Consider the following 12,781-nt stretch of genomic DNA (forward strand, 5'->3'; position numbering starts at 1 on the left):
AATGCACGATTTTTCCACGTAAGTGCAAAACATTGTAATACGTTTTGCACGCACGCCAGAAAAATCGGCATTTTTGGTACCCAAACCCGAACTTCTTCACAGAAGTTCGGGCTTGGGATCGGTGTTCTGTAGATTGCTATTATTTTCCCTTATAACCATCTCTTCTGTCTGTCTTCTGTGCTGTGTGCAGGAAAAGGACTGGTGGTGACGTCACTCCGGTCATCACATGGTCCGTCACATGATATTTTACCATGGTGATGGATCATGTGATGACCGGAGTGATGTCACCACAGGTCCTTTTCCTGCACACAGCACAGAAGACAGACAGAAGAGATGCCGGCTGCGCGAGCAAGTGGATTAAGGTGAGTTACATTTTATTTTTTATTTTTTTAACCACTCCAGCGCTATTGTACTATGCATTCTGTATTCAGAATGCTATTATTTTCCCTTATAACCATGTTATAAGGGAAAATAATAATGATCGGGTCTCCGACCCCGATTGTCTCCTAGCAACCGTGCGTGAAAATCGCACCGCATCCGCACTTGCTTGCGGATGCTTGCGATTTTCACGCAGCCCCATTCACTTCTATGGGGCCTGCGTTGCGTGGAAGAAGCACAATATAGAGCATGCTGCGATTTTCACGCAACGCACAAGTGATGCGTGAAAATCACCGCTTATGTGCATAGCCCCATAAAAATGAATGGGTCCGGATTCAGTGCGGGTGCAATACGTTCACTTCACGCATCGCATCCGTGTGGAAATCTCGCCCGTGTGAAAGGGGCCTTAGATCAAGTGAGGTTGAACTTGTTTGTGTTCTGGTCTGTGAACATGGATGCATTTATACAGACCACTTTACACAATGTTGTCTGTTTTTCTTCTAGACCACATTAACATTAAATGAATCTTTAAGAGAAAATTATGTTTTGTTTTCTTTTACACCATTTCCCTTGTGGTAAAACTGACCTGTGCCTTTTAATACTGAAATAAAATATAAACTTTGAAAAAAACTTTTTTCTTTTCATCCCCATATTCTGAGCCCTATACTTTATTGTATTTATGTGTATTGAGCTTTTGAGTTTTTAGTGGGACGATCTGTACTTTTCAATGATACCATTTTGTAGTGTGCATGACTGTTGGACCACTTTTTATAATACATTTTGTGGGATGTGAAGCGACCCAAAAACTTCAAATTGGCCATTTCGACTGTTTTTCTGTTTGCCATATGGGAAAAATATTTTTATAATTTATTTAGATACTTAGTTTATGCACTGGTATAGCGCTACTATATTCCGCATCGCCTTACAGACATTAGCATCCAACTGTCCCCAATAGGGCTCACCATCTAAGTTCCCTATCAGTATGTCTTTGGAGTGTTTTAGTAGTTTAGAAGCATGGGGGTTTTTGATCGCGGCAATGCCGATAATGTGTATTTTTTAATGTTTAATTTTTTTTTTACAGTTTAGGGAAAGGGAGGCAAATTTTTTGATTTTTATTTTAGTATTTTTTCTGCAACTTTTTTTTAAACACTTTTTTATAGTTCCAATAGGGATGAGAAATACACTATGTTCCTATGGAGCCCTGCCACCGACATTAGTGCGGGGCAAGAGGGGGAACCTAGCCTATCTGCTGCCTGAGGCGAAAAATGAAATGGCACCCCCCCCCCCAAAGCCAATTTCTTAACCTAACCCCTTTGCCACAATGAAAGCACTCATTGCTCATGGCCCTTCCGCTGCCGCCCTCTTGCCCTTGCCCTGGTGCTGCCTGAGGCGATCGCCTCACCTGACCTCGATGGTGGTGCACCCCTGGTGCAGGATGCCTGCTGTTTAATACAGCAGGCACCGGCAGCTATGGTGCCTGCTCCGCTTGCAAGCGGGCACCATTTTTTTAATTCTGAGCCACCGACTTAAATTTACGTTGGGCAGTCATGAAAGGGTTAATATTTGAATTGTAATACAAAATCTAAAATGTTATAATCAGGGAGCAGTACGTTTATTTATTTATATTGTGATCTGAGGTCTGATACAGATTGGGGGTGTGATTGATTTGAAGTCTAATAAATATTGGGGGTCTGATCTGAGATCTAATAAAGTTGGGGGTCTGTTACAGAGTGGGGTTCTGATTGGAAGTTCTGATCTGAGGTCTGATAAAGAGTGTGGGTTTGATTGGGGGTTCTAGTACAGACAGGTGGTCTGATCTGAGGTCTAAATAAAGATTGGGGGTCTGATCTGAGATCTAATAAAGTTGGGGGTCTGTTACAGAGTGGGGTTCTGATTGGAAGTTCTGATCTGAGGTCTGATAAAGAGTGTGGGTTTGATTGGGGGTTCTAGTGCAGACAGGTGGTCTGATCTGAGGTCTAAATAAAGATTGGGGGTCTGATCTGAGATCTAATAAAGTTGGGGGTCTGTTACAGAGTGGGGTTCTGATTGGAAGTTCTGATCTGAGGTCTGATAAAGAGTGTGGGTTTGATTGGGGGTTCTAGTACAGACAGGTGGTCTGATCTGAGGTCTAAATAAAGATTGGGGGTCTGATCTGAGTTCTCATAAAGTTTGACAGTCTGATTGGGGGCCTGATCTGAGGTCTGATAAAGATTGGGGGTCTGATCTGAGGTCTGATGAAATATGTATTTTTTTCAGATTTTCCTAGGTGCGTATTATAATCAGGTGTGTCTTATACAGCGAAAAATATGGTATGCAAATAAATAAAACCTGAAAAATGTCAAAAAAGGGTGCTACTTAAAATTACATCATATGAATCAAGAAAAGGTTAATGAATTTAAATAGTCTCTATAAGAAAATGGCATTTTCTTACCTGTTCCCAAGCAAAAATGTGTTGGTTGAAGTAGAATTGTATTTGCTCGTTTGCAATGTTTATGCAGAGTTGTTCAAAGGAATTCTTTTTAAAATTCTCAAAGCCAAAGATATCAAGAATCCCAATACTGCAGCCGGCGTCCTCCTCACTGCAAGATCAAGCACATCTCCATAATTGTCTTCTATTTATGGCCCGCTATTTGCAGCATTAATCTTTCAAACAGAATACATTTCATGTATGATGCTTAAATCAATCATAAAGCCATATCTCACACGCTGGAGAACTGATTCGGAGCAACTATCTGACAAAGAAAGTGTGAATCTTCAGTTAAGTGCCATACCAAAAGTTTGGGAGTTGTTTTCTTAAAGGGGATTTTTGAGTTTTGACAAACATGGACCTGGACTGGGATACCAAGCACAGCCCCTGGACAAAAGTAGCGCTGTTCTGGAAATACTGTAAGCAACTTTTTAAAATGTTGTATTTAATCAAACCCCATCTAAGGTGTAACTCCTCAGAAACCTAAAACTTTAATGTGGTCGTAGTTAATCTCAATATTCCCCTCGCTCCATGTCAAACTCACAACTGTCTAGGAAGATGAGATATAGGGAGTTTTGTTTTAGGGTGTATTATGCATTCTTTGCCTGACATTCAATTCATGTGAATAGGGATTTTCTAACCCCATTCACATGCTTAGGGAAAATTTGGGTGGACTTTTGTTAGCGCTGCAGAAAAAAATCATCTTCAGAAATAATAAGCATAGAAACCCTATTTCCAGGAATTCTACTTAGAAAATCTTCATTCATTGGTGTTAATCGACAATATACAGATACTCCGTGCCATCCACTGCATATCCAATCCAGAAATCCAAGTGTCAGCCTCAGAGTTCTGCTGCGGACCGTCCTGTAATACTTGTTGGATTTATGTTCTCACACCTTAAGGTTCCATTCACACATCCGCAATTCCATTCCACATTTTGCGGAACGGAATTGCGGACCCATACATTTCTATGGGGCCGCACGACGTGCAGCCCCGATCCAGAATTGCGGACCCGCACTTCCGGGTCCGCAATTCCAATCCTGAAAAAAATAAAACATGTCCTATTCTTGTTCGCAATAGCGGACAAGAATAGGCATATTCTCTTAGTGCCGTCAATGTGCGGTCCGCAAAATGCGGAACGCACATTGCCGCTGTCCGTGTTTTGCGGATCCGTGGATTCGTGGATGTGTGAATGGACCCTAAAGTTGCTGTAACGGCCTGAAATGTAGAACTTTCTCAGCTCTGAAAGTTTTACTTCCCTGGCCAACAAATTAGCAGCACCACCTAATCAACAATGCTCTGTGAATGGTCCCTTTGCCCTAAAGAGCTAGGGATGAGTAAGGCTGGGTTCAGACCTGAGCGTTTTACAAGCGCGTTCCTACGCGCTGTAAAACGCTCAACAGGCAAGAACCAATGATTCCCTATGGGAATGGTTCTCACCTGAGCGTTTTACAGCGCGTACGATCGCGCTGTAAAACGCCCGATGCCCTAAGAAGTACAGGAGCTTCTTTGGGGCGTCTTGTCGCGCGTTCCCGTACATAGACTTCAGCGGGAACGCGTGACAATGGGCGTTCGCTTGTCTCTGTATGCGCGATTGCAAACACCCGTACAATCGCGCATACAGAGCGCTCCTTTCAGTACGCTCAGGTCTGAACCCAGCGTTAGGGTACTTTCACACTTGCGTTTTAATTTTACGGCATAAAGTTCCGTCCTAGGGGCTCTATACCGGAAAATAACTGATCAGTTTTATCCCTATGCATTCTGAATGGAGAGCAATCCGTTCAGGATGCATCAGGATGTCTTCAGTTCAGTCTTTTTGACTGATCAGGCAAAAGATAAAACCGCAGCATGCTACGGTTTTATCTCCGGCGAAAAAAACTAAGACTTGCCTTAATGCCAGATCCGGCATTTTTTTCCATAGGAAAATGTATTATTCAAAATATCGGAATGCCAGATCCGTCCTTCCGGTCTGCGCATGCGCAGACCGGTAAAAATGTGAAAAAACCATCAAAACAGATCCGTTTGTCCGTATGACAAACGCACAAATGGATCCGTTCTTGCAATGCATTTGTAAGACGGATCAGGATCCTGATCAGTCTTAAAATTTAATCAGTTGGCATACGTTTTGCCGAATCCGGCAGGCAGTTCCGGCGACGGAACTGCCTGCCGGATTCCTCTGCCGCAAGTGTGAAAGTAGCCTTAAAGAGGAGCTGTCACCTCTGTCTTAGCAACTACTTGCATACCCCATGCAATAACAATTCTGGAGCATCTACTCTTATTACTCACTTCTTTATTATTACTGCTAGAAGTTATGAATGAATTACTGCTACTTTTCACCATTTAACCCCTGTACAGGAATCTGGACTTCACTTTGTAGGATTGGCAGCTGACCCACATGGGTCAGAGACAATGATACAAAGCACCAAGGGGTCAGGCAAAATCGCAGTCAGGGACAGGCTGAGGTCAGGGAAGGAAGAGTATGTGCTATATGGTAAACAGTCCAAGGTCAGGGCAGGCAGCAATGGGTCAATATGGAGGTCAGGCACAGCTCAGGTCAGATCAGGCAGTGGGGGTTCAGAATCCAGCAAACAGGCTGAAAGTTTGGACAACAGAGACAACACACATTTGCAGGAGTTAGCATGCTATTGCAAATATTTCTCAGGCACCTTCCCACAGGGAAAGGTGCCTTATATACCTCAGGGTTGCCAGCCTTTGGTGACAATTAGTATGTGCCCGCTGGCCCTTTATAATGTGGGAAGAGTGAGAACGTCCTACAGTCAAAGAAGAAGAAGCCTTGCTGGCAAGCAGGCCACAGCCTGTGTGGATGACAAGAGCATGGAGAGGGGTCCACGCTGGGATGCAGAAACCCAGGACCAGCGAGTAAAGCAGCAGTAGCCACGGGTTGTCTCTGTAACACTAGCAGTTTTCAATGAAGGTCCACAATTGTGTTACCAGTTTGGGGGTGTCCCCGCGCAGTCTGACACTATCCAATTAGGGCAGCCAGTGTCAGACTGTGCAGGGACAATCCCCACTGATAACACTCAGTTGGACTTTTATTGCAAATTTCTAGCAATTCCTAAGTGGATTCAGATTCAACATGCTAGCAAAACCATCAATACTCTGCAACTCACGTCACAACCACTGGGTGGCCACACATATACACATATAACATAGACATCTTGTGACACACATTTGACAAATCAAGTTTTGTTTCAAAGTTGGTCATCTTGCTCCATAGAGTACACACTCATGTTTTGGCATATTGTGGCATTATTAAAGTCCTACTTGAAATAGAACATGGTAACTGATGTGTAGGCAGCATGTTTTAACATAGGAGCTGAGCCGATTGATATATATTTTTGTGGTAAAGGGTTCAGTATAACATTTAATTTCTTTGATAACATTCCTGCTCGTTCTACTCTTAGGAATCCACTAGGCATTCCTACTTAGTGATTGACAGCTATGTCTGTATACGCAGCCATTAAAGCCTGTCAGTCACTGACAGGACTTCCCAGTGTAGTAATGTATAGGAACAGAAAGTATTGACAGTAAGCATTTTTTGTAATACACTTTATTAGGGAAATTCAATAATTTCATTTTTATCATAAAACTATATGTAATGTCTCCTTCTAGTAATCCTCTACTGAGCATTGCTAAGAAAAATCCATCTTCAGCATTCTGCTAAAAGCTGAAGATGCTGGATAACTGTATGATGCAGAAGCTTCTCAGCCTGCCTCTGATCTCCTGTCCCAGCCTCTGCCTTCTTACTGTACCACAACCCTGTGTAACGGAGCTTACTAAGACTAATGGGATCCTGCAGTTTATCTGACAGCATCGCCCTCAATCTTCCCAGTGGGTCTCTGGTTTGTGCTGGGGAGATAGGTAGAGGAGCTGGGCTGCAGCGCTGATAATAAGTAGTGTTGATCGCGAATATTCTGATAGCAAATTTTTATCGAGAATATTGGCACTTGATGTAGAATATAGTGCTATATATTCATCAGTAACCTCCCTTCTTGCTTGTGGGTCAATGAGAAGGCTGCAATATCTTTGTCTGAGCTTAGCAACATCCCTAGCAACCAATAGAAAAGTTGCCTACCCCTTACTATATAAGAACCTCCCCAGCAGCCATTTTCTGATGTTTTATGCAGTTCTGAGAGAGAGAGCAGTGACATTGCTGTGCTCTGTGCTTTCATCTGGATCCTATTTCTTATCCAATTACATTAGATAGATAGTTAGCTCATATATATAATACAGATAGTTAGTGGGAGATAGTCAGTGTAGGTTATATAGTGATATAGTGTAGCTGATAGGTTCCAGTGCAGGGTGTTAGGTAGTGTGATAGGAATTATTGTTTCTCTGCTGTCCATACAGACATGCTACAGACATAGAGCTGTGATGTCACAACAATACTTAGTGCCCCAATCAGTAATATCTACTCAGACCTGATAAAATGTGAAGTTGCATGTATTGCACAAAAAATATGCGGATCATTAGTGCTAATTTGCCCAATCACGAAAATAATGACTGGAGATGACGAATTCTAGAATTTGCTAATTTATTGCGAATATTATGCGAAGAAGTCGCAAAATATTACAAAAAACGAATATTGCCTATGCCGCTCATCACTAATAACAAGTAAACAGAAACATTATACACTTTTATTCAGCACTGAACACAGCAATCACACTCCTCTTGCTATCCTTCCAGTGCTAACCAGAGACACACAGGGAAGATAGAGAGGAATGCTGCCGCCAGCATTTAGCAGATAAACTGCAGGCTTATATTAGTCTTAGTAAGGCCGCTTTCACATCAGCGTTTTTGCTGGATCCGTCATGGGTTCAGCAAAAACACATCCGGTATATAATACAACCGAACGGATCCGGTTGTATTATCTCCCAAATGAACAGGACGGATCCGTCACTAAATCCATTATAAGTCAATGGGCGCGCAATCTGATTATTTTCATGTCTGCAAAAAACTAATCCGTCACCATTGACTTACATTGTGTTTCATGATGGATCTATCTTGATTATTATCCCATGACGCATGCAAAAACTCTGCTTGCAGCGCTTTTGTGTGCGTCATGGGAACGCAATTAAACCGAATGGAATGCATTCTGGTGGACTCCGTTCAGTTCAGTTTTGTCCCCATTGACAATGAATGGGGACAAAACTGAAGCGTTTTCCTCTGCTTTTGAGATCCTATGATGGATCTCAATAGCGGAAATGGAAAGCACAGGTGTGAAAGTAGCCTAAACTTTGTTATATATTTATTTAGGAAAGTAAGGCTAGGAGAAGGATGGAGAGGCTGGGATAGGGAAGGGAAGTAAGGCTAGGAGAAGGATTGAGAGGCTGGGATAGGGAAGAGAAGTAAGGCTAGGAGAAGGATGGAGAGGCTGAGATAGGGAAGGGAAGTAAGGCTAGGAGAAGGATGGAGAGGCTGGGATAGGGAAGGGAAGTAAGGCTAGGAGAAGGATGGAGAGGCTGGGATAGGGAAGGGAAGTAAGGCTAGGAGAAGGATTGAGAGGCTGGGATAGGGAAGTAAGGCTAGGAGAAGGATAGAGAGGCTGAGATAGGGAGACCAGAGACAGGCTGAGAAGCTGCTGCATCATACAGTTTTCCACCATCCTCTGTGTTCAGAAGAATATTGAGGACAGATTCTCCTTAGGTTGAGAGACTTTATATACAGGTATCTGATAATAAATGAACATATGTCCCTAATATAGTATATTACATTCACCGTTGCTACATATTTAAGTTACTCTTCATATCTCTGGACTGAATGTTGCTGTATATCTAAAATGTATCAAATAATATGAAATTCAAATACATAAAAATGAAGTCCACACCTTAATTCATTGGTTGGTTTCAATAAAGCATTGATTCGGTTTACAATCCAGCTAAAAAGCCGGCCATATAATGCTTTGGACATAGCATCTCTAACATCAGCGGCTTTCTCCACAGTATTCTGACGAATTATGGTTTCTCCGCGAGTGACCACACAATGGGAAGTGAGCGCATCTTGCAGTTCATCAGGTTGTATACAGAGCAAGGAGGCAGCTAAGATAAAAAAAAAAAAAAACACAAAGTAGAACAATTAGTGATATTTTAGGCAACTATGCCCATCCTCCCATTATATATACGGCCAGTATTTCGGCAGTTTGTATATAGAGTTTTAATTGTTCTGAGATTAGCCTGGGATAATAAGATACCGCAGCGAAACCATGACTGCTGAACAACATTCATACAGTAGATGTGGATCAGGATAGAAGGGAGTAGATCTCATAGCAGGAAGTATACTGTACAGTTGGGTTGTTCAAGGCCAGATCAAATTTAGTGAGTGGGCCCCTGTGTAAAGAATTTGACAGTCAATAGCTTTAGTGAACTGCAGCTATTGGATGAAGCTAAACCTGACAAACTTCATTCTCTTCTGTCTGGCTGTCAGACTTCTATGTCCCACGCTGTAGGCCTTAGCTTGGCTGCAAGGCGTTTTTCTATGTGTATATTGGAGAAACTATTCCCTGCAACATTGCAAGGGTTAATTCCCCTTTCTGGCCCCTGTGTTCAGCTGCTTGACTAATGAGCTCATCTACTCACCTATATACAGTAAACTGGGTTGTCTGTTCCACCCCTTGACTGAACAATTGGTTTCTATAGATCTTGCTAGGTCTCTCTGGCTTGCTAGAGCTTGTAAAAGAGCTATAATCTGTTTGCCTGTGCATGTCTGATTCCTGGATCCCGATGCTGTGCTGCTTGCCCTGACCTTTGAACTGTTTAACTGATTCTCACAAACTCTGTCCACCCTGTCCTCGGCCTGTTATTGCCTATGAGTTTACCTATTCCCTTTGTGCCACACACCGGTGTCTCTGACCTACGTAGGTCAGCAGCCAACCACATGGCAGTGAAGACCACATCCCTGTATAGGAGTTAAAGGGTGAAAACCAGGGGACCGCCAAGATAATACCCTTAGGTTTAGCACTAAGTCACATTTGTTGGTTGGCACAGTGGGTTCACACTCACTGACCATAACACATTGCAGGTCAAGATGGGTATTACCAGTTGGGGAAGGGGGGTGTACCTGCACAGTCTGACACTATCCAATCAGGGCTGCCCATGCCAGACTGTGCAGGGACTCTTCCTTCCCAACTGATAACACCCAGATGGACCTTCACTGCAAACTGCTAGTAATTCATTCAGAAACGCCTAGGAGGAATAATAAACAAAAATCACAAAATCACAAGCAAGTAGTTAGTAAACCATGTCAGGAGAAGTTCCAAGTCCTCTTTGAATGATCTTAGGTGGTTCACTTTATATATATGAACATTAGAAATGAAAAATTTTGAGTTGGTTGAAATAGTGTGACTTTTCCCTTTACTGCTATATAGAACTTAAAAATGACAAAGAAAAAAGACCAAGTTTGTATGTTCTCCCCGTGGCTTTCCTCTGGGTTCTCAGTTTTTTTTCCCATGCACCATAAAACATACTGATAGGTTAATTGACTTCCTATAAAAAATGACCATAGTAGATGTTGTATAATGAGCAACCACATGGCAGCCACTGGTTCTCTTGCTTCACGACCCTCAACATGGTGACTGGATTTTCAAAACTACACTTTGAGTCTCTTGGGTGTCAAAACTGCACTACAAATGTTTGCTGTTGCACATGGGCATGTTCTGTCCGAAAATTGCTTTATACATATATTATATTATAAGCTGTTATGTGATGACGTGTCAAGAAATAGTTTAACTGATCACTCAAAATGCCATCCTCGTTAGCTCCATGGGAATTCATTATGTTAATATGCATTACATCTCAGCAGCTGAAGCACATCTGTTGTTTACGGCATATTTTTATTTTTACTTAGTTTGCTAAAAAGTCTTTGGCAAGTCTTCACGTTACAAAAATAAATTTTTCTTCTGTTTTGTGTTTGTTTTAAAGTTGTTTGAAAATCTGGGGCAACCTGCTTTAGAATACTTCCTAAACCAACTGTTGATGAAAGTAAGCATGCAGGCACTGCTTACACTAGCACCATCGCTACCATATCATGATACCGTAGCTATGGTGAATCCATTTTCTAATGGAGATCAATGAATCCTGACAGATCCTATTATTTATAATGGTGTGCATCAGGTTTCTGCAAACTGAGCTGTTCTTGCCATCAAAACCGTGAAATGAACAAAAGTCAGGTGGCACAAGTATAGGAGTTAGAAATGAGCAAATCAATTCTATCGATTTAGAATTCATCCAGAATAATAATTGTAAAAAAAATGTTAGCTTCTGACAATCCCCACTTTCTTGAGATGGGTTTCAGGCAAATAAAAAAAAGAGATGTGCAAACCAGTTTTCCTTCCAAAAGGACAAGAAAACCGTGTGTCCCCATGTAACACTTCTCTGGAAAGAATTATGCAAATCAGTTTCTTTCCAAAAGGACAAGAAAGTTTTGTTTGTCACAACAGCAGATGTAATGATGCTATCCAAAGTGAATGCTTAGCCTAAGCTGTAACATGGCTAAAGCCAAATCAGCATCTTATCTGCAAATTGCTCTTTCTGGGTAATTACTAGAGTTGAGCGAACACCTGGATGTTCAGGTTCGAGAAGTTCGGCCGAACTTCCCGGAAATGTTCGGGTTCGGGATCCGAACTCGACCCGAACTTCGCCCCGAACCCCATTGAAGTCAAAAGGGACCCGAACTTTTCGGCACTAAAAAGGCTATAAAACAGCCCAGGAAAGGGCTAGAGGGCTGCAAAAGGCAGTTAAATGTAGGTAAATCCCCTGCAAACAAATGTGTATAGGGAAATGAATAAAAATAAAAATAAAATAAATAAAAATTAACCAATATCAATTGGAGAGAGATCCCATAGCAGAGAATCAGGCTTCATGTCACCCACCACTGGAACAGGCCACTATCAGATATTTAGGCCCCGGCACCCAGACAAAGGAGAGAGGTCCCATTGCAGAGAATCAGGCTTCATGTCATAGCAGAGAATCAGGCTTCATGTCACCCAACACTGGAACAGGCCACTGTCAGATATTTTTAGGCCCCGGCACCCAGACAGAGGAGAGAGATCCCATAGCAGAGAATCAGGCTTCATGTCATAGCAGAGAATCAGGCTTCATGTCACCCACCACTGAAACAGGCCATTGTCAGATATTTTTAGGCCCTGGCACCCAGACAGAGGAGAGAGGTCCCATAGCAGAGATTCAGGCTTCATGTCATAGCAGAGAATCAGGCTTCATGTCACCCCACACTGGAACAGGCCACTGTCAGATGTTTTTAGGCCCCGGCACCCAGACAGAGGAGAGAGGTCCCATAGCAGAGAATCAGGCTTCATGTCATAGCAGAGAATCAGGCTTCACGTCACCCACCACTGGAACAGGCCATTGTCAGATATTTAGGCCCCGGCACCCAGACAGAGGACAGAGGTCCATTGCAGAGAATCAGGCTTCATGTCATAGCAGAGAATCATACTTCATGTCACCCACCACTGGAACAGGCCATTGTCAGATATTTTTAGGCCCCGGCACCCAGACAGAGGAGAGAGGTCCCATTGCAGAGAATCAGGCTTCATGTCATAGCAGAGAACCATGCTTCACGTCACCCAACACTGGAACAGGCCACTGTCAGATATTTAGGCCCCAGCACCCAGACAGAGGAGAGAGGTCCCATTGCAGAGAATCAGGCTTCATGTCATAGCAGAGAATCAGGCTTCACGTCACCCACCACTGGAACAGGCCATTGTCAGATATTTAGGCCCCGGCACCCAGACAGAGGACAGAGGTCCATTGCAGAGAATCAGGCTTCATGTCATAGCAGAGAATCATGCTTCATGTCACCCAACACTGGAACAGGCCATTGTCAGATATTTTTAGGCCCAGGCACCCAGACAGAGGAGAGAGGTCCCATAGCAGAGATTCAGGCTTCATGTCATAGCAGAGA

General features: G+C 42.9%; 1 protein-coding gene across 1 annotated transcript in view; it reads right to left on the bottom strand.

Annotated features, from left to right (window-relative positions):
* Positions 1-12,781, bottom strand: part of LOC122923805 (myosin-IIIa-like) — a gene marked incomplete at its 5' end in the record, with an annotated part of 178,509 nt that overhangs the window by 129,784 nt on the left and 35,944 nt on the right. The window contains 2 exons of the mRNA XM_044274649.1: positions 2,810-2,957; positions 8,694-8,904. Coding sequence (XP_044130584.1) covers positions 2,810-2,957; positions 8,694-8,904 — 359 coding nt within the window. The remainder of the gene's footprint in view (positions 1-2,809; positions 2,958-8,693; positions 8,905-12,781) is intronic.

This window comes from Bufo gargarizans, unplaced genomic scaffold (genome assembly GCF_014858855.1).
Source record: "Bufo gargarizans isolate SCDJY-AF-19 unplaced genomic scaffold, ASM1485885v1 original_scaffold_1950_pilon, whole genome shotgun sequence".
Taxonomy (NCBI): Eukaryota; Metazoa; Chordata; class Amphibia; order Anura; family Bufonidae; genus Bufo; species Bufo gargarizans.